Below are 22390 nucleotides of genomic sequence, written 5' to 3' on the forward strand. Positions count from 1 at the left end.
GGGAGCCTTGAACAAAGGCTGGCCCAGAAAGTAGGCACTCAGGATGGGGGCTGTTGTTGCTACAGGACACTGTGTCCTCCCTTGTAGCACTGTCTATGGGTCCCCTCACTGTGATCTGTCTGTTCTCTCCTGTAACATTGCCTTCACCACGGGGCTTGTCTCTCAGAACGGACTGAAAGACTCTGGTGCAAGTCCCAACCTCTCATTAGCACTGCTGTCTTGAGCAGTTCCCTGAGCCTGTGTTTACCTGGGACGAGGGCTGGGGTTGAGGGAGCTTTGGGCCTAGACCTGCAGCAGGGCCATCTCCCCGCTAGTGGTCCCTGGCATCCCCCTGCCCCAGCAGAGCTCCCAGCCCTGAGGCACCTCGGGGTCCTCTTCTCACACTCCCCAGTGCCTCCTGCCCTCAGGAGCAGTGACTTCATAGGAACATAACATAGGGCTTGATGTGGGCGCTGCTGCTGCAGCTGCAAAAGGAGTTCCCACAAGGAGGGAACTAGGAGTCAACGCCAGGCTACGTGGCCATGGCCTGGAGCCAGGCTGCAGCCAGAGGTTCCTCTAGGCTTGTGTCTGTTAGCACTTCCAAGCCTTCAGGAGGAGCGTGTGGATAGGGGGCTATCCCATCCCGGAACACAGGGTGCTGCTGGTGGTAGCCCAGTGACCCACAGGTCCCCAGAGGAGTGCTCAGGGGGAGGAGGTTCTGGCTCAATGCAAGTTCCCTCTGCCCTTTCCCTCCCGCTCAACATTGCTGAGCCATTGTGAGAATGGGGCTCCCTGAACTGGGGCCACCCTTGAGAAGGTTGCCACCACCCTGCGAACTCAGCTCATTTTACTTCCTGCACCCACCGCGTCTTGGGCTGTCACTGAGGTTGAGGTTCTGCCATACACAGCTCTGGAATACCCATAGTGCCTCCTGCTGACCCAGGTGCCATGGCGTGTGGGGACAAGTCCCACAGTGCCGTGACGGAGGCCTCAACTTGGCACTGCAGGTGCACGATGGAGATTGGCAGCCTGTGGGATTGTAGGTGACTGCAGCTGTGCCCGGGGCTCTGGGGCCTCTTTCCTGTCTCCGACCAGGAAGAGTGAACAGCTGTGTCCTGCTGAAGGGGTCAGGACACCGGGTGATAGCGCCTGGCTCTGTGTGTGTCGTCCTGCTCAAGGCGTCTCCTCTCCCAGAACTGCCGTGTGATTTGGGAAAATCTGGGCCTCGGCTCTTCGTTTATCAGGGGAGGGCTGGAGGAAGCAGGGGTCTGCAGATGACATTGGAATATTCTGCCTGGAGCCCAGAGAGGTGGCTGGTCTGTGCCAATCTCACCACGTGCATGCAGAGCAGCCATCCCTGCCCCAGCGCTGGGCACAGGAGGATGGGACAGACCTGGCCGCCTGCACATGGGGATCAAATGTGTTCACAATCACTCTGCCTCCAGTTCTGGCTGGGGCGAAGTAAATTTGGAGTGCAGAGAGCAGGAGCCAGGATTTCCCTAGAGCAAGAGGTGGAGACCTCGGGAAGCCAGGGGAGGGTCCAGCCCACACGAGCCCAGGAGTCCCAAGGCCCCTGCACCCTGCCCAGCCAGCTAGCCAGCTATCCTCCTGGCAGCTGCCTAGCCTTCAGGAGCTCCCAGTCTTAACAGCCAGAGGCGGCCAAATCATGTTTGGACAATGTCCATTCCCTGGGTCTCTGCACAGCCTCACTCCTAAATTCCATCTGTGACGTCAAACCCTAGCAAATCACTGAAAAACAGATTATGTTCTGTAAACTCCACTCACTGGCTTTCCCTCCTGGTCAGGGTGTCTCAAGGGGCACCCACCCCGTACTCAGAGCCAGACCCCGGTAACCTCCGCTGTGTCCCCACCATCTGGCTCTAGCCTGCCACACCCTCCACTCCCTGGAGCGTAGATCTCTTTCCATTGCCTGAGTGTTTTTTCCTTTGGTGTCTGGAAGGTTCTGGGCTCCCAGCATGGGAGGTGGGACCCTTGATTGCCCATGTGCATCAGGTGTTCTTGTAGACTTGGGCCGTTTTTTTCTCCGTCTCTGTGTGCAGGGGACTGGCAGCTGCCCGAGGAGGAGGAGGTGGAGGGTGGCATTCCGCCTCCCCGCTCCCCCTAGCCTGGACGCACCTTACACCCCGTCCAGGGCTGGACTCTTCTGCTGCAGTGGCTCCCTGCTCTGTAAACTTGAAGATGGGGATCTGGAATGCTTTCTAAGGCTGGGACCCAAGTGCTGGCATTGAGGCCCAAGAGAAGGTCCCTGTCGTCCTTGTTGACGAGGGGCCAGCTGGGACATCATGCAGGTGGCCACTCAGTCCTTTGCCCGGCCACCCCTGGAGACCTAGATTTTTCCTTTTTCCTCTCACTGTGCCTGACCCTGAAAGCTGGTCCTGTGGAAAGCAGTAAAACGTAATTCTGTCTAACCTGTCACGACTCCAGCTGAGGCGGGATGAAATGTGTCTGTCTCGCGCCCGGCAGCTGCAGTGGGCGTAACCGGGTTGTCTGAGTGAGGGTTCAGCTGCCGGCTAAGTGGGGCACGGAGCACGCAAATCCACTGGTCACCCTGTTTCTCCAGCGAGGGGAGCGGTGCTGCCTCCACTCCATCAGTCCTGTGTCATGGGTGCTGGCCTGCTGCCCACCGCCGGAGAGACTGGTGTCTGAGTCCAGAGGTGGGAGGCCCATTGGCCATGTGTCTTGGGTGCCTTCCTGCCAGACCCCCTAGCACTGCTGTATGGAAGCCTCTGATGGCTGGCTGTCACCACCTGAGTGTTGGCAGGAAATAAGTCTCATCTCAACCCACAGGACAGCTGGCAGGGATTGGTGCTGGTCGTACCCCTACTTAGTGGCAGGTCAATGAGAAGGCAAAGAGATGAAGTGAGTTGCTTCCATAGCAGATCAAACCCTATATACATCTTCTGTAAAAGAATGATCTATACTTACCTGTCTATTTTAAAGTTTGAGTTATAGAGAAAGAAGGAAGCCGAATAGCCACAGCAGCCAGGGCTGAGCCCTGCTGAAACCAGGAGCCAGGAGCTTCCTTCGTCTGGATCTCCCCCAAGGGTGCAGGGATCCAGACACTGGGGCCATCTGCCACTGCTTTCCCAGGTGCGTTAGCAGGGAGCTGCATTAGAAGTGGAGCACCTCGGACTCCTATGGTGCCCATATGGGATACTGGTGCTGCAGCAATGGTTACCATACCACAGCACCAGCCTTCTTACATGCATTCTTTTTTTTTTTTTAAAGATTTATTCATTTTATTACAGCCAGATATACACAAAGGAGGAGAGACAGAGAGGAAGATCTTCCGTTCGATGATTCACTCCCCAAGTGAGCCGCAACGGGCCGATGCACGCCGATCCGATGCCGGGAACCAGGTCTCCCACACGGGTGCAGGGTCCCAGTGCATTGGGCCGTCCTCAACTGCTTTCCCAGGCCACAAGCAGGGAGCTGGATGGGAAGTGGAGCTGCCGGGATTAGAACCGGCGCCCATATGGGATCCCGGGGCATTCAAGGCGAGGACTTTAGTCGCTAGGCCACGCCGCCGGGCCCTTACATGCATTCTTTAAATTAAAAAAAAAAAATCAAATTTAATCTTGTTGAATTTAGCCAAAGACGGATCTATGATCATGTATGCATAAACGAAGCAGAGGGAATTGGTGAATTGCAGAAAACCATTTTTTTTTTATTGTAGGAATTGGAACAGCACCAGTACCACCAGCTCCCCCCGCTCCCCCTACACTCTCTCCCTGTGGCTTCTCTCTTGGGGTCAGTTACCTGCAGTCAGCCACAGTCTAGCTATGCTACATGGAAAGTGCCAGAAATAAGCAATTCACATGTTATACATGACACATGGCTCTGAGGGTCATGAGGGGGCCTCACCGTGTCCTGCTCAGTCCCCTCTGGGCTGTGAATGGCCCCTTGCCCAGCGTGTCCACAGTCACGGGGTCGCGTTTCCCTCGGTCGTGAGGCTGGCTGTCTTCCAACGGCTCGTCGTCGTCCTCATTCTGTCTTCCTGCACCGAATCTATAAATTAAACCATTTCACAGGGCGTCTGTGCGAGACAAACAGAGCATCTAAAAGGGAGGGAGATGCCTGGAGTTCCTAAAAGGTTAAAATTCAATAGTAAAACAGAAGGAAACAACGTCAAAGCATTCCTGAGATACATTTCACAGCTAGTTTACATTTTGAAATATGTCACCGGTTTTTCAAAAATGGCGGCAAACTGATGTGTAACGTAAAATCCGCCCTTCTAACCATTTTTACGTGTCCAATTCTGTGACATTAAGAACATCTGCGCTGCTGTGCAACTGTGCCGTTCTGAAACGATGAGGCGGCGTTTAAAAACCTGTGGTCTGTTTTCTCTCCCATTTCCCCCTGAGTCCAGCTAGCTCATCTTTTAGCCTTCATCTCTTCCAATTGTCGAGACAGTTTTTTCTCTTTCATTTGAGAGGAAAGGAGACAGATCCCTCATTTTTTGGGAAGCGGCAAAAAAGGAACAAGCATTCCTCTGGGAACAAGCATTCCTCTTCGCCATCTGACTGATGTCAGGTGTCAGGTGCAGGTGCAGCTGGGAAGACAGAGGCCACTGGCCACTTCCCAGAGTGGTCGGGCTCAGAAGTCGCTCACGTCTGATCCCTGGGCTGCTGAGCCTGCTGCTTCCTGAGAGGGGCTCCTGCCAGTGTGGGGTGAGCAAGGCCTTCCCAGGGGCCACCTGCAGGGTGACCATGTACACCTGACGCTGGCGACGGCCTCACTCCACCCTGTTCCTCCTCACACCTCGCCCTGAACACCAGTGGCGTGCTGTGGAGTAGTAGCCCGGTGTTGACCTCCAGGGCTCCTCCAAGGCAGATGAGTCAGGGGGGAGGTGGCCTCAGTATGCCCACCCACCCCCATCTGCCCAGCACCCAGCTTGGTCATTCCAGGGGTGCCCCCGAGGGAAATTGCTGCTTCTCACAGCTGCTCTCGGCACTACCGACCAGAATCGCACAGATCTCAGGAATCCAGCCCCACTCTTCACACCACCCTCCCTTAACCCACTCAGGACTGAGAGGCGAGCATTGCCCCATCTCTGTCTGGTGGTCCTTGAGACAGCCATGGGGCTGCCTCCCTATCTGGCCGGCTACCAGATCTGCCCCCTAGTCTGGCCCTACCTGGGCAGCAGGAGTCACCAAGAGGCCTCTGGCCTATGGTTCTGTGTCTGTGTGCACACACATGTGGCCACAGCTTAGCTGACAGCTCGTGTGTGGGGGATGCTGCAGGCAGGTGCTCGCAGAGCCACTGTCTAAGTGCCAGCCTGCACTCCGGTCATCGCTGAAGGAACAGTCCTCCACCAGGGGCCTGTCTTGCCCCAGACCATGCACCCCCGGCAGCACCTGGTGGCCTGGGATAGCAAGGGCAGGAGTGGGGGGTTTGGGTGAGAATGAGCAGATTGTTTCCTGCAGAGTAGTTAAGACCCCGAAAGGCTGTAGGGCAAAGCATCCCAGGGTGTCTGAAGATGCAGGTTTGGTATCTCACCTCTCTGCAGTTGAGGTGACAATGTAAGGCTTGCTCAGGTCTCCCCCTCATGCCTGTGCACTCACCCCAGCGTCAAGGTGTGTCTTGGGTCCCCTCAATGCGGCACCTGCCTGTGCTGTCACCCCAGTGCCAAGGTGTGTCCTGGGTCCCCTCAATGTGGCACCTGCCTGTGCGACTCTGGTGATGCCGTCCCAGGAACTGGCGAAGAGCTTCAGAAACCCCACCCCATGGCATCTGGGTTCTCCCGTCTCCCACCTCGGACTCCTCCCCTGCTGGGGTTGGGGTGGTTATGCAAGGAGGTTTCCCTCCTCTGGTGCCTATGCCGCCCCCTGATCCAGCTGGAAGTCCATCTGTGTGTCAGACTCAGACTCCTTGCTGCTTTAAATAAGCGAGGCCCTTGTTCTATACCTCGTGGAAGAGCAGGCAGCATGAGAGTTGTAGGTCTCTCTTGTGGTCTCAGCTGCCCAGGGCGGTATGGGAAAAAACTTGCTCACTTGGACCCCAGTCCTGCATTCCATGCTGCCGTATTACTACCCAGGCAGTCATTTTTCCTGTGAGCACAGCCTCTGGGGGCTCGGTGTCTCTGCCCCTGTGGGAGGTCTGGGGAGTCCGGCGTTTGCAGGGACAGGCAGGACCATGAGTGAGCAGCAGTTGCCACTTTATCATTAGCTCTGTGGGGGAGCATGTGGACAGGTACCTGCGAGGGCAAGTCCCTCTCTGCTAGAGCCCTTCCCGATAGACGTGACTACTTGTGGGCCACCCCCTGGATGGGCAAAGAACCAGAACACCCAGGGTGACGGGAGCGAGAGGGAGGCTGTGTGATAGACCCCCGAGGAGTTGCAGGGTCTGTGGCCAGCAGATATTGAGTACAATTTGGAGTTGTGTTAGCCTGCCGATTTCTGGCTCTTGCACCTGTGTTCCGTGGTTTCCTCTCCCCTGCCATCTTGCCCAAGACCAGCCATGCATGGGGTCTTTGTGAATAAAACAAGAGCCCCGCCAGCAAGGTGACGATCCCCATGACTGTTGCTGAACCAGAGATGCCTGGGCTCTCACCTAGTCCTTGAAGCAGCCCTCCAAAGACTAGCCAGCACTCCAGACATGTGGCTACTGGAGAGGCCAGGACACTTCCTAAGGCCCCACCAGCGGCTTGGGCCAGAGTCAGGACCAGAACTGCCATCTTGACTCCAGGAGAGGGCTGTGCTAGGTGCTGTTGCATTCACAGTGTGTGGAAAGTGACCGTCCTGTCCTCTCTCCCTCTCCTCTCTCAGGGGTCCCTGGTGAATCTTGCCATGGTCATCTAAGGAACCTCTCCTAGAAAGAAGCTCCCCCCTCGCAGTTCCCCACCGACAGGAAGGCCTGGACTCCCAAGATGATTATAAAGGAGTACCGGATCCCCCTGCCGATGACCGTGGAGGAGTACCGCATTGCCCAGCTGTACATGATACAGGTGGGTCGAGGGTGGGGCAGGGGGCCAGCTGCGTCGGGGCTGGGGTGGGAACTTGGCCTTCACAGCCGGGGCCTGCACCTCTCAGGCCTCTGGGAAAGGTCTGATTTGGCCTGAACTCGTGTCTTCCTGGCATCTTGCCAGGCACACAGGATGCCCTAGACACATCTGCGATATCGGCATGTCCTCAGCCTTGATGCGGCTCGCACCTTCCCTCCTGCTTGGTGCCGGTCCTCTACCCAACTAGGATCACCCCATCTCTGTCAGCTCAGACTGAACCCCTGTGGCTGCATAGCCCGGGACTTTGACCACAGGCAGATCTGGTGCCGTGGAGGGCCCCCTCCCTGGCTAATCCCTGGAGAGGCAGATCTGGAGCTTCTCAGAAGGCCACTAATTCTAGTACGAGGGCCTTGTCCAAACCTGAAGGCCTTGCCCCCTGAAGGCCCTGCCTCCAAACCCTGGAACACCATGGGTGCACCATGTTCAGTTCCTTTGCCCCACCCAACAGATGAAAAGGCGTGCAGCCCGGAGAGGTTGAGCAACTTGCCCAGCAGCACACAGCCAGTCTCCCAGCCCCAGGCCCATACTCTCCTCCCTACCCTTGGGTGCCCATACAGCAGAATGGAAAACATAGCTGATTTGCAGAGCAGCACACGAGACTATGGCAGCTGTCTGTGATAAGCCAGTCTGACAAACCTGGAACATGGAATTGGAGGTTATGATTCCCGGCCCCTCTTGCTGGGGCCTTGTTCAGCCTCAGTGCTTGGCTTTGGCCCAGCCTGGCAGCTTCTCCCCAGGTGAGGGCCTCTTCCACTGGTGACAGATCTGCCATGGTCTGGCTCGGCTTCTCTAGGCTTGTCGGGGGGCCCCAGTCCTGGTTTCCCCAGCCAACAACCTTAGTCCGGGTTCTTGTTCTGCAGCTCCTTTTACCAGCGTCACACTGAGCCCTGACTATGCAGGGTGTCTGGCTTGCAGGATGTCTGCCTCCCCTGGGTTTGTGTGGTTGGAAGAGGGCCTGGATGGCCTGGTTGGCAGGGTCTCCTCTCCCTCCCCTGGGTTTGCGTGGTGGACTCAGCCTGGGTCTGGGGAGGTAGCAAACAGCTCCTGCAGAGCTGGGGTCCCCGCTGCCTCTTGGGAGATCTTGAGGAAGTTCTGAAGGTTCCGCCATTATCTTCACCCCAGCAGCTTGACTAGGCGAGAACAGGAAGGGTGCCAGCCTCCCTGAGGGGCTGTTTGCTCTGAGCTGCTTCAGAAGCGCCACTCAATTCCCACTTGAACCACTTACCCCTTAATTATTTCTAGAGAGCAGGGAGAGAGGAAGAGACTTAAGACAGCCCCCCCAGCTCTGAGCATGCCAGAAATAGCCTAGCCAGTTCAAGGGCCAGACTCTTCCAACAGCCCCCGACACCCCAAGCATCAGGCAGCCGGCTCCACACAGCCTCCGGTTACAGCCGTCGGTTGTCAGTCGGGTTGGGAGGCCTGAACTGCTGCCTCAAGGACATCCCAAAGCCCTTCCTTTTCCTCTAGGGGCAGAGATTTCCTATCCACTGTTCACTCCTCAAATGTCCCAAGCCAAGACTGGGCCGGGTGGACTCTGTCCCCCACATGGGTGGAAGGGACCCAAAAGCTGCTATGGGATGCAGGTGTCTCCATCATAGCCTCTGAGTGAGACACACCAGCTCCTAAGGCACAGAATCATCACTAAGCCTAGGCTCCTTGAAACACCAGCCATCTCCAGGGTGTCTGTCCTCGTGCCCCTAACAAAGGCTGTCGAGAAGCGTCCTGGCCGTGTGCTACTCTCAGACCTTCCACTCCCATCCAGGAGCCCACACGTGTGTGTCTACAGATGAGCCCTGGAGAGTGGGCTGTGACTATGGCAGAGGGAGATGCCCCCCAACCCCTTCCTGCCTCACAGGAGCCTCACCCGTGTCATACCCCTGACGTGCTGGTTGGATGCTTACCACAGCAGCTCTGAGCTTCCAGGGTCTTCCTCTGTGTCTCTCCCAAGTAAGCAGGCCTATGAGCATGTCTCTGCTTTCCCGTTCAGACAGAAAGGGCAAGCCAGCCAGGCATCGCCAGGCAAGGTGATTCTGCCATGAGGTTTTGCGTGCCGGTAGGAGGAAATTGCATGCCTCCGCTTGTGTAGGCACACACCCCAGTTCTCATCAGCTTCAGGGGCGCTCTCAGGCCACAAGAGCACAGGGGCCCTGAACGCCAGTGCAGCCCCTTCCTCTAAAACAAAGCTTCCACTGTGGAGGGACCCTGGCTCTGTCCAGCTGCCCAACAGCCACTTCCCCAGCTTTTCCTCTTGGCCTACGGAGGTGGGAAAGCAGATCGGAGTGGAGTCTCCCTATGGCGAAGGTCTTGCAGCTGGCTCTAAGCACAGCTACTAGGACTTGTACAGTTCGAGGTGCCAGCGGGGTGTAGAGACCCTTGCTGAGGTGTAGGGTGGTCCTTGCCAGGGGACAGCAGAGCTGAGCAGTGTGGCCTATTGGAGCATGCGTGGCCTTCCCAGGCTCTGGCTGACCCTGGGTTGAGTTCCAGCTCTGGAGAACAAACAGGCAAACCTCGCGGCCTCCCCCCAGCCCTCAGTCAACTTTCCCAGGTTACATAGAATCAGGCTTGAGCTGAGTTCCTTTGTCTTCCAAGCAGCCTCACCGGCCCTGGTGGGGTGGGGGTGCACGGCAGACAGGAAGAGGGGAAGACAGGAGAAGGCAAGGAGACCCTCTGCACCTGAAGCAAGAGGCAGGTAGCTTTGTGTGGACCCGCCGCCCCACAAACCTGCTCCACTTCCCCTGCCTCCTGCAAGAGGGTCCTGGTGGGCAGTGCTGTGAGCTGCGGTCTCCAGGCCTGATGCGTGGACTGGAACTCAGTGCTTACCGCGCACTTCCTCTCGCTGAGACGTTCAGCATTAGCCCCCCTGCCACCTCCTGAGGCCCTGCCCATCTCCCACGTCCTCTGCCCAGGTCCGTGGGATCCTACCCCCTGCCAGCAGCCTGGCTGCTACTCAGCCCCGAGGCCCCACCTCCCGCTCTGCTTCCCTATCTTGGACCCAGAGTTCCAGGACCCAGGGTGCAGAGTGATGGGACAAAAGGTGTGAGATATATCCACCACCAGCTCCCCTTCACACGCGTACGGCTCCGTGCACATCGGTCAGGACTCAGCGCGCCGTCAAAGCAGCCTTGTCCTTTCCAGGCCTGCCCCGTGCCAAGGGCTGGTCACGGAATGGAGCAGAGCACTTCCTACCTCTTCCCTAGGAGGCAGAGCCAGACAGCCAACTGAGGAGCGGCAGGCGCCGCCAGGGCACAGGGGACGAGTTTTTCAAGCAGGTTCCAGGCTAGTTCCCCAGCACGCATGCTCTGAGCTGCACCTTACGCTCCTACACTGCATTTCTGTAGAAACGGCTGGGGGACAGGTCTGACTTTGATTCATTTCCTGGCTCTGCAACCCCACCCTCCCCAGCTGGGGGGCCACCAAGGAGGGACATCCCTTCTGAACTCAAAGGGCTGTGCTCAGTTAGAGCACCAGGCACTGTCTGAGCAGCCCTCAGTGTGCATGGTGTTCGAGGGTTGGGTGATCGAAGTTTAAAAACGCTGTTCAGTGTGGCCAGGGGAGAGCTGTCCATCGGATAAGGTCCAGTGATCAGAGCGGCCAGGCCAGGACCCTGGACAGCTCTGAGCCATCTCTCTCTTTAACAACCCCAGGGGAGCTGGGCCTGGTAGCTGTGCCTACCGTGGGCGCCGTCCCTGGGGGAGGTACTGCAGCACTGCCTGTGGGGGTGGCTGACAGGGACCAGGAGGTTGTGTCCCATGTGGGCAGAGAACAGAATGAACTGCCAAGAACTGGCTCCTAAGTGGCATGACAGCCACAGCTGTGCTGGGAGCCCATGGGGATCCAGAAGTCCATTTGGGGGGTGCTGTGTGCCCTTGAAGGGTGCCAGGCCTAGGGTTCCTGGTGACAGCCTCAGTTGATGATTGTGGACCATGCATCTCCTGCAGGGAGGCACCGAGGTATTGTGCTGGGAGTACCAGCTTGGGGGCCGTTCTGGGTCCCTCTGGTTCTGTCACTAAGAGTCGTGTCCCTGGGATCCCTGAGCAGCCTAATGTACCCACCTCCTGTGAGTGGCAGTAGCCACCCTTAACTATCACCCATGGATGCTGGCAGCCCTGTACCCAAGCTAGAAGTAAGGCCCCTGCCACCGTCCTCACGATGACCTGTGGAATCAGTGGTGTTCGTCCCCCACCTCCCAGGCAAGAGCTGGAGGCCCAGAGACATCGAGCACCTTGCCCAAGCACGCACGGCTGTCCCAACAAAGCCAGTCTCTGTCCAGAGGCGTGGCCAGCTGCCTTTCCCTGGAGCATCTAGACATCTCCGGGCCTCCTCCCGCTTACATTCCCTGCAGCTGAGCAGAGCTGTGGAGAATGCCACAGAGATACCCTTTGGTCTCCGCTGTCCTCCAAGGTCTGTGTTGTTCCTTACACGGCCCCACCCCACATGCAGCATGCGGCCACCCTCTGAAGGAAGCAAGGCCAGAGTCACCACATGCTGGGAGAGTGCTGGCAACAGGCTCCTGTGGCTAGCCAGCAGGTGGGCACTCCCGCTTACTCCACCAGCATGCTGCTCACCAACTGTCTGAGCAGCATGCCCCCTTGCAAGCCCACCTGAGACCTTAGAGTGGGGCCACTGAATGAAGATGTGATCAGTTAGACCTGGATATGAAGTCATCTTGGACGTAGTACAGCCTGAAATCCAGTGACCCTTTCTGCTGTAAGAAGAGGCGAGGACAGAGAAACATTGGGAAGATGGAGCCAGAGATTGAACAGAGGCAGTCGCACGGCCACATATACTGCTGGGAGCCGCTGGAGACGGGCAAGGCCAGGAGAGTCCTCCAGAACCTTCTGAGGGCATGCTGCTGGCTTTCCTGGGCCTCACACCAGCTGAGGTCTGCCCAGGTGTCAGGGGTTTCTGCACAGCCCCATCGCCCCTTCCCTGCCTTTCTTGCCCTTCTACATCCTTGGCTAAATGACAGCAGGGACCTGACCACAGCCCCAGGGCCTCCCACAAGCAGCCTGGTCCCCAGCCTGTACATTTTGCCGCACTTCCTGGCACTGCAAGTGTATTTGCCTCCTGGGGTGACCATAACAAATACCACAAGCCAGATAAGCTGACCACAGGAACCCCTTGACTCACAGCTGAAGCTCTGATTTTCATTCATTTCCTGGCTCTGCAACCCCACCCTCCCCAGCTGGGGGGCAACCAAGGAGGGACAACCCGGCTGAGCTCAGTTAGAGAACCAAGCACCGTGCCTGAGCATCCCTCAATGTACGAGGGCTGGGTGTCCGCAGGGCATGCTGCCTCTTTCTGGAAGCTCAGGAAGAGAGAGGGTCCCTCCTTGTCTGCTCCAGACACTCACTGGTTTGTTGCTCCATCCTTTCAGTTAACGCCTGCAGAGACCCATTTCCACATAAGGCCATATGCTGAGGTTCTGGATGAGCACTAATGAGGATTTCAGGGAGTACTTCAACCGCTGACCCAAGACTTGGGTAAATAGGAGGACTGGACCTCACGTCCAGTTTTGGAAACCGAGGCTAGAGAGAAGTGGCTCGTCCAGGAAAAGGGAGTTTGTCACAGAACTGGGACCAGATTTGTTTGTTCAGTACACATTTGCCCAGCACCCACCTGTTGCCGAGAAGCCCAGCAACTCAGTGCCGTGGGCTCAGGAGGTCCTGTCATCCAATAGGTCTGGCTGAGGCCAAGGCCGGCTTGGCCATTCAGTAACTTCACAAGCTTGGACAAGGGACCCCCACCCCCCGCCAGCCTCAAAGTCAGGTCTGTATGTGAGGGATAACGGCGTGCCGCATCCTTCTCAGGGAGTATTTCCCTAGCCATAGAACGGACACGAGAGCCCTCAACCATGGGCCGACAGGGCCCTGCCAGGACAGGAGCTGAGGAGGTGTCCAGAGCATGGGAGCACCTGGACACGGCACGGGATCTGACCCCCCATTGCAGGGACTGAGGGCTTGCACCTGTTCAGACACCCTCTGAGGCCTCATCCAGCACCTTTCCCTTTTCTGCTGAAGAGGCCAAGGTACTCTGAGCCCCAGGGGTAGACCACACCTCTGCGCCCTCAAGGGGACCATGCCCGGGGCAGTGCCATTGGGAGCGCGTGGGTGCACATATGTGTCTATGAGTGCATGCACACACCTGCTGTTCAGGAACTGACCCAAGATGGCTTTGGCAAAGCCGTCACGTCACCATGGAAACAGATGCTGGGCTCAGAATCGCCAACAGCTCAAGGACGAGGTTTTCTGCATAAACACAAGGCTGAGCTCTGGGGCACCGGGAAGGACATCTGAGAGGGTGCCACGCAGAGGTGACCCCGGCCACCGAAGCCCTTCCCATTTGTCACAGTTTATCTCTCAGACCCCAGTGAGCGTGAAGAGGCCAGACCGAGTGCTGTTTGTTCTGTGTCACAGCAGCTTATTGAGCCATGAGTCGCGTACCACCAGGTACAGCCATCCAACGCGTGCAGGCCGCTGGTCTTGGGCACCTTCAGCGTTGTCAGCCACCACCACAGTTCATCTTAGAACATGTTTTATTTCTCCAAAACAGTCACTTTCCACCTTCCCCAGTCCCCAAGGCCCTTCTAAGTCTTCTCTCTGTCTGTACGCTGGTGGTAGAATCATTAGAAGCATCTTGCGAAGGGTGTGGGGTATGTGTGTTACGAAGAAAGCAGGCACAGAGTTCAGTAGATTCCACTTCTCCACGAACCTTCTCAAGGACCCTTCATGAGGCCCTCTGGCATGGCTGGCACCTGCCACTCAGCATCTCTCTTCTTGGGGCTTGATGCCCTGTTCTTTGGTGTGAATGGACGGACCACGTTGGCTGGTCCACTGACCTGCTGCTGGACGTTTGGACCATTCCTGCCTGTTGGGTCAGGCGAATGGTGCTGCTAGGAGCATGAGTCAGTGAGATTGTTGTGTGTGGAGCTGTCTTCTTCTTGGATATGTAGTAAGGAGGGCAACTGCTGGATCACACAGAACCCGGGAGTGTAGCCTCCTAGGGGATGTGCTGGGTTGCTGGCCATGGCGGCTACACGGTTCCACACTCTCCCCCTGAGGTGCCTCCAGACACTTGCCACTGTCTGTCTTTTTAACTACCCCAGAGGATATGAAATGATATACCATGACGGTTTCAATTCTCACCCCCATCCCAGCTTTTCACTGGCAGTTTGTGTGTCTTGGGAGAAATGTCCACTCAAGTCCTTTGCCCATTTTAAAAATAGGGTTGTTTCTCCTTTTGTTGCTGAACTACAGGAGGGTTTTCGTTGTGGTTTTTTTCTTTCACATATCTTCTGGCTGTAAGTCCCTTACAACATGCATTGCTTAATTTTTTTCTTCCATATAGTGGTTTATTTCCCCCACATTATTATTACTTTTTAAAATTTTAGATGATATTTACATCGATCAATGTGGGGAAGGATCGAGGGTTAGGGAGACGTGGAGGTGATCATTGTTTCCAAGCTTTCTGTTTCTTCCCATTTCTGGGGCAAGAGGGGAGGTAAGGAAATAGGCCATACCCAGCCTCACAACCGTCCCAGTACCTGAGGATCGGGAAAGCCACCCGATATCAACCCAGAGTCACAATGTGGCACATGCTCCGAGGGTTCTGCCCAAGGGGATGTGATAATTCTGAAATGCTGTCGACCTGGCCGCTCTATGGATGAGAAATCCCTTCCAATGCCCACTGGCTGACCTTGGAGTCTCCAGTCGTCATCGTTTGCCTGTGGTCACTGTCCGCATTATTTTTTAATGATTTCTGAAGCACGAAACTCATTCATTGTAATGAGGTCCAGTTTATCTGGTGGTTTTTATTTTTTTTTCTTTTTTCTTTTGTTGCTTGTGCTTTCAGTATCATGGCTGCAAAACCACCATCAATGCCAAAGTCATGAGCGCCTAGGCCTGTGTTTTTTCTTAAGTTTGTAGTTTCCTCTGCTGCATTTAGAAGAATGTGGCTTTAATGAGCTGTCAGCCACAGCCAGTGAGAGGCCCTGTTTGGGGGAGCGTGGTGGGTTGTCAATGAACAGCCTGTTCCCCAGGAGCCTCTGGTCCCCCAGCTGTGCGGACCCATTCTGCTGCCTGCGGCTGTCAGTCCTTCAAGTGCACCATAAGCCAGTCCTCTCCACGGTGGCTGCACTTCCAGCCTGCTTCCCCAGTGTTGCCTGCTGGCCTTCTGCTCCACTCAGTACAGCCCTGAGCCAGTGCGCCTGGGCTGCTGCCTACACACGCATACATGCCACACGTGTGCGCGTACACGTGCCTGCATACACATGCAGGCAGGTGGAGCATCAGCTTCCTTGTCTGATCCCACAAAGGGACACCTGAGTGTCCAGTCCTGAGTCCTACATCAAGCCCAGAACACGCATTTCCACCCTGGGGCAGGCTTTCTGTCAGCCATGGCCACGTAGAAGTGTCCTCCTCCCAGTGAACTGGCAGTCCACAGCCTGACTCTAACTTAACCTATGCTGCAAGCTGTCCACCTCCTTAGCTGTGGCATCATGAAACAAATTGCCTGTCAGGGCCAGTGGGCATGGCAAGCCGCTGGCCCTTCTGGGGGATTAAGACATACCGGCAACCTGGGCAGTGGGAAAATGAATGTGTCAGAGCCAGAATTGCTTCATTCAGCTGAAGCTACAGAGGGAGGTGGTTGTCCCAGGCTCTGAAGAGGTGGCGGGAAACACAGAGTGGCCGAAGGTAAGGCAGCCCCTGGCCAGCTATCCTCCTGCTGGATGTCCAGCCACAGCCAGGCAGGAGGCATGTGTCCAGTGCACACAGGTGCTTGTGATCAGGGTGCTGTGCAGCCTCCTTTGCCCCTACATGGCTACGGGTACTTGTGCCCCCAGGTGACTCAGCTGCCTCCAGCTTTCCTTCCTCAGTTTCCTTATCTGTGGAACAGGACTGCAAGGACCGGAGGAAATTAAGCAGGTGTGAGGGCAAGCTATGAGCAGGCAGGGTCAGGAAGACCACTCAAGTTCTTGCTCCTGCTCTTTGTACCCCCTTTCTCACCCCCTTCCCTGGGACCTTTCCAGGCAGCCCTTCGTCCCTGCTTGCATGGGCTCCTGATAGTGACAGCTGGCCCATGTGGACCCCCCAGCTCAGAGTCTCAGCACCCAGCATGCTCCGCGAGCACTGACACCACATGCCCTGCATACCCTCCCTCACCTGGCACTTGTAATCCCAGGAGGAACTGTGCTTGCCGCCCCTAGTGTATTCTGCTTGGGGGCTGCTGAAGGCCTACATGCAGCAACTGTGCCTAGTCTCAGATCAGAAAGTGAGGCCAGGAAGAGAAACAGGCAGGCCAACCTGTCCGCCGCTGCTGCCTGGCACCTCTGAGCATCAGGACCGAAGCGTTTCCTGGCGCCCACAGCTACGGTGCTCCAGAGCCATGCCTGCGTCTCTTCTGCATGCAGGAAGGTGCTGGGGCTTCATGCCTTCCTGGAGCAAGAGGCCCTGCTCTGATGTGTGGCTGTTCTGCTTTGTTTCGCTTTTCTTTTAAAGGTTTATTTATTTATTTATTTGGACGGCAGATTTACAGAGAGAGAGAGAGAGAGAGAGAGAGGGAGATCTTCCAGCCACTGGTTTACTCCACAAATGGCTACAATAGCCAGGGCTAGGCCAGTCTGAAGCCAGGATGTTAGAGCTTCCTCCAGGTCTCCCTGATGGCTGCAGGAGCCCAAACACTTGGGCCACCTTGTGTTGCTTTTCCAGACCGTTAGCAGGGAGCTGGATGGGCAGTGGAGCAGCCAGGACATAAATCAGCACCCATACGGAGTGCTGATGCCAACTTTACCTGCTTTGCCACAGCTCTGGAATGTAGCTCTGAGTGGCAGAAAACTAAGGTCCTTTGAGCATCCCCTATACTTCTGCCCCCCATTTCATTCCTGGTTCTTTCTGCTTTGCATCCAAGTAGCGGGTGCTCAGTGGACAGAGCTCTGCGGGCAGGGCAGGGTCAGCGAGCCGATCCCATGCCTCTCGACACTCCACGTAATCCACCCACTTAAGATATGTCCAGTGATTTTTTTTTTCCTTCAGTCCTTCTGCAAGGTTGTACAATCATCCCCACAGTCTAATTGCAGAATATTTTCACCACCTGTAAAGAAGCCGACACCCTTACCACCACTCCTCATCTCCCCATGTTCCCCAGCCCTCGCTAACACTAGCCTGCTCTCGATGTCTCTGTGGACTTGCTGTCCTGGAGCATTTCAAGTCAGTGGAGTTGTCACCATGTGGACTTCGTAGCTGGTTTCTCTCATTTAGCATCATGTTTTCAGGATTCCTCCATGGTGCCTATGTCAATACTTCATTCCCTTTTATTCCCACGTGCTGTCCACTGGATAGATCGACTGCATTTTGTCCATTCGTGTGTCAGTGGACACTTGGATTGCTTCTACCATCTGGCTCTTGTGAACCACGGTCAGTAAATGTGGCTGCACGGGCTTACACATGGACACTTGGCATCCGTGACGGGCTGGAGTCTTCTGAGGGCTGGTGTGCAAACATTTCTCCTTGTCCACGGAGGAAATGTCCCAAGAATTGCCAAACTCCAGGTCAGCCATGGAAATGACCTTGTTTGCCCCTATTTTCCTCTAAGAGCTGGCGATTTTAGAAATTTTCAGTGGTGAGAGCCCACGTGCTCCGCAGGAGCCACAGGTATCCTCACATGCTCTGCTAAGCAGTCTTTTTGCCTTGCCCAGATGGTGGCGGCAGGGCTGGCTCTAGGCTGGGCAATTGGCATGCTGGCGCAACCCTCGGGCCAACAAGTGACGCACTCCAGGAACTTGTGCTTCAGGATTTGCAGGGAGATTGGGGGATCACACAGGTGAGGGAGAGCAGTGACCTGTAGATTCATGAAGAGTTAGTGCTGAGGGACATCGCTGGGAAAAAGCCACCGTAAATGTCGGCGAGGAGTGACTGCAGAAGGACTCCAAAAGGCAAGTCCACTGTACTTGCAGCTGAGCGAGAGGACTGAGACCTGGTGGTCTAAAGGGAAGAGACCGGAAGACCTTTATGGGTCAGACTGATGCTCCAGCCTGCATGGGAGTCCTGAGCTGGGCTTGTTAGCATGGAATATTACTGACCAACACATTTTGGTCCACACAAATGCTAGGACTGGGGGCCTGTCTGGCAGGGCTGTATCCCAGTACATGACAGTGGGCACCAGAATAGTGGACAAGTCACATTATGCTGGGCCATGACACCAACCAGCATGCAAGAGAACCAGGTCTGGGGGTATATTCTATAAGGAATATGCGGGCCTATCCCTGTGGAAATACAATTCCCACTGGTTAGCTTAAGAGTTGGGGTAGTAGGGGCTGAACCAGGCATGACCATGAAATCTGCCAACACTCATGGGTACTGGGGCTGGGAAAAGGCTGGGCAGGTACAGGCTACAGAACCTACATGTGCACCCCTGCCAGGGTGTGGGGTGGGCCGGGTTGCATCATCCACTAGCTCATTCAAAGACTAGGATGGAGGGAGAAAGCCATACCAGGTGGGGGCCTGGCACCCGCTGGCACCCGCTGGCATGTGTGAAATCTAGGTCTGGGAGTGAGCCAAGTGGGGGAACCTGGGAAACTCCCCCACTAGGTCATAGCTTCTGCTGGCAAAAGCATATAGTCCAGGCCTTGGTGTTGGGCAAGCTGGGCAAGGCAGCTCTATCCATCAGCAAGTCTGCAGGTTGGTTTGGGAAGGGAGCAAACTAGGCAGGGCCAAGCAGACCTTAGCCCACTAGCAAGTACAGAAACCATGTTGGAGTGCAGATCATTCTGGGCTAGGTTATCACACCTGCCAGTTTGCAAGAGCCAGGGATGGGAATAGAATGAGCAGGTCCAGGTTGCAGCACCCACCAGCAAAAGTTGGGACTAGGGACTGGCCAGATCAGTCCAGGCTATAGCATACAAAGACTAAGACAGGTGGGATGCTATGCCAAGCTGGGTCAGAACAACCACTGGCATGTGCGAGATCTGTAGCTGGGAACAGGCCTGGTTGGGGAGCTAAGGGGATGCCCTGGCTGGGTTGTGATTCCCACTGGAGAGCGCAAGGGCCAAAGTGGGGGCTGTGGACTGGTCTGGACACGGTTGCAGTCTCCCTCGGCATGAGTGTGGACTGGGTCTGGCTTTCCCCTGATGCAGCTCACATGAGATCAACAGGTGTTGTAGCGCTGCCTGGCCTGGTCTGCTCCCAATCCTAGCTCTCATGCTCACTGTAGGAGTAGTGGTCCAGCAGGGGAGCCCCATGCAGCCCCATTACTGTGTTCGTCCCCTACCTCCTGGTCTCATGTGTGCTGGTTGAGTACTGCGGCCCATTCTGGCATGGCCCGCCTTACCTTGGCATTTGCCCATGGATGCTGTAGCCTGGCCAGGCCCGACGCCACCCCCAGTTCCAGCTCACATTGGTGGGGGCTATAGCCTAGCCCAGTCCAGCCCAGGCAGCCCCCAGTCCTGGGCCTAATGTAAGCTGGCTGATGTTATGGCCCAACCGGCCTGACCCACACACCATGCTGGTTCTCGGATTAACCAGTGGGTGATATGAACTGGCCTAGCCTGGCTCATCCCAGATCTGAGCCAAATGTATGCTGGCGGGTACTGTTACCTGGCCTGGTCTGGGCTGCTCCCAGTCTTGGTTCTTGTGCTCACCTGCAGGGACTATGTCCTAACAGAGGAGCTGCCAAGCTCCTCCATCAGAACCTCGCCCAATGCCAGATCTTGCACCCATCAGTGGGTCCATGGGCCAGCCCTACCTAGTCCTACTTCTTTCTTAGCAGGAATGGTGACTTTTCCTGATTGGTCCGTACACTTTTCAGTTTTTACTGTTGGGTATTACTGCCCAGCTAAGCCTGGTCCACACTCAGCAGGGACAGAGGTTCATGCTATACCCATCCTGGTTCTCACGATCACCAGTGGGTGCTGGACTCTGACCCAGTCTGGCACACCCCAGACCCTTCCGTTCCCTGCCCAGGAGAGCTGGCCTCGGTCAAAGTCCCTTCCGCCACCTCCTGAGCCCCTTCTGCGCAGAATCCTGCTGCCCCTCAGCCACCACAGCACTCTCATCCCCACAGAAGAAAAGCCGCAATGAGACGTACGGCGAAGGCAGCGGCGTGGAGATCCTGGAGAACCGGCCGTACACGGATGGCCCCGGCGGCTCCGGGCAGTACACGCACAAGGTGTACCATGTGGGCATGCACATCCCCGGCTGGTTCCGCTCCATCCTGCCCAAGGCAGCATTGCGCGTGGTGGAGGAGTCCTGGAACGCTTACCCCTACACCAGAACCAGGTATGCTACCTCCGCCGTCCTGTGCCAGGTGTCAGGTCACAGGTGCCGGGGCCTCCACCAGACTCAACCACTTGACCCTTCAGAGAACGCAGTCCCTACCCCAGACAGGTGCCCTGAAGGGATAGGGCAGGCACAGGTAGGAGAGGGAGGACCCACCTCTCGTTGCACCCTCACCTCCTCCTTGGGCCATTGGGATGGGGGCCATGAAAGCAGGAGTCCAGGGAGGACTGCTGGAGGTGCTTGGCCATCTGGCAAGGCTGGGAGAAGGCAGTCACTGTAAGTTCCAGATGGTCAGCCGGCTGGGAGGAACAGCCTGAGTTGCCTGTAGCATCCTTGAGCTGCTGCAGCAGGGTTTGATCATCTCCCACCTGGTCCGGGCTTCCCCTGGGGTCTCCCGGGGAATAGGGGTGGGGGTCCTTCATCGTGTGCACCCTATTCCGTGCATGACTCAGCACTGCAGGGCTGCCTAAGCGGGAGATGTTCCCACCACCATCCCCATCTCTGAGGCTCCGCGTCCCTCCCCAACACTTGGTTTGGCTGGAGAACCCACAGAAAGCTCGTGTCCAGCCCAGAGAGGGCCGCACCCCATTTCCAGAGCTGGATCCTCAGCAGGGCTGCAGGGTTACAGCCCAGAGGCTCCAGACCCGTGGCCTGCCAGCTAGGCCTCACATGGCGGTGGCTGTGCCCTAGTTCCAGCACGCAATACCCTCACCATGCCCATGCCACAGGCCCAGTTGTGAGGGGAAGTCGGCAGGAGCTCCCTGCAGCATCTTTACTTCCTGAACCCTGTTCCCACCCCGGCCTGGCAGGGGTCGGGCCAAAGCCACGTCCAGCAGAGCCCAGCCCCCTGCCCGCCTCCTGTCCCTCCCACATCCCGGGGCCCGGCGACCTTGGCCTAGCTGTCCTGTGCCCCCTCTCACCCAGGTCCTGATGAGGCCCTCCTCCCTGCAGGTTCACCTGCCCTTTTGTGGAGAAATTCTCCATTGACATCGAGACCTTTTATAAAACCGATGCTGGAGAAAACCCGAACGTGTTCAGTCTCTCTCCTATGGAAAAAAACCAACTGACAATCGGTAATTCTGGGTTTCCCCCCCACCGGCCGCCCCTCGTCCCTAAGCCTGGCCTGTCCAGCAAACTTGGGTGCCTCCTTGCCCCACCTGCGTGACATACACATCAAGTCTCAGCACCTCTCCCACACAGTGCCTCTCCTTTCATCGATAGGGTGCTGGAGGCCACGTTGGGCTGAGGCCAGGCAGACAGTGGGGCCACTCCCTTGGGTGGTGGATAACCATGCCCACTCCCCTCCAACTGCTAGCGCCACAAAGAAATGGGCCCCATTCATTTAATCTTTGTCAAGGGAGGCCAGAGACCAGAATTTTTCACATGAAATTTCACAGTTCCTAAATGTTAGCAACTGATAGAAATCCTTCTAAGTAAGACTACGTTTAAACAACGTTTGACTCGGTGAGTCAAATGCAGACCCCAACCTTCCAGTCCTGGGTTTAAGGCCATGTTGCCGTGGCACAGGTGGCCAACCCCATTACCAGAGCTGAATCCTTGGGAGGCTGCAGGGGTGCTAAATCCCAGGATGCCCATACCTGGGAGCTGCCGCAGAGCGGCCTGTGCAAGGCTTTGACGCAGGACCACCCCTCCACCTGCTGCCACTCCTGCGTGGTCCCAGAGCCTTAGCGCCACCCAGAGAAAGCACCACGAAACCAGGTGCTTACATTGCAAGAATGCCACCTTTAGGGCTCTCCGAGCATCAGCAGTGCTGGTTCCTTCTGAGAATCACGAGAGAGACAGTGTCCCAGGCCCCTCCCAGGTTGCAGTGTTTTGATGGTAAGCTTTGGCTGTCCTGCACTTGTGACACATCCTGTTTTGTCAGCCCATGCGGGATACTGACACCGCAGGGTGGAGGATTAGCCTGTTGAGACAGACACACACACACCCCATCACCACCACCCCAGGACGCATCTTAATGGCCTCATTGTAACTCAGGAACCATATGAAAGGCCCTATCTCTGCCTAAGTTTACTTCTGAAGGCACCAAGGTTCAGGGCTCATCCCAGGAACCTGCGAAAGGAAGAACTTCAGTAACTCTGTGCATCTGGGACCC

At 56.4% G+C, this 22390-nt stretch overlaps 1 protein-coding gene across 11 annotated transcripts in view; it reads left to right on the forward strand.

Moving 5' to 3' along the window:
* The window catches only part of PITPNM2 (phosphatidylinositol transfer protein membrane associated 2), a 122542-nt gene that overhangs the window by 82731 nt on the left and 17421 nt on the right, over nt 1–22390 (forward strand). For all 11 annotated transcript variants that reach the window (XR_009244405.1, XR_009244403.1, XR_009244404.1 and 8 more), the window contains 3 exons: nt 6768–6946; nt 20060–20274; nt 21226–21347. Coding sequence is in view for 8 of the 11 variants with exons in the window: in XM_058656924.1 (XP_058512907.1) it covers nt 6869–6946; nt 20060–20274; nt 21226–21347 (415 nt within the window). In the remaining 3 variants the exon portion in view is untranslated. The remainder of the gene's footprint in view (nt 1–6767; nt 6947–20059; nt 20275–21225; nt 21348–22390) is intronic.

Source organism: Ochotona princeps, chromosome 29 (genome assembly GCF_030435755.1).
Source record: "Ochotona princeps isolate mOchPri1 chromosome 29, mOchPri1.hap1, whole genome shotgun sequence".
Classification (NCBI taxonomy): Eukaryota; Metazoa; Chordata; class Mammalia; order Lagomorpha; family Ochotonidae; genus Ochotona; species Ochotona princeps.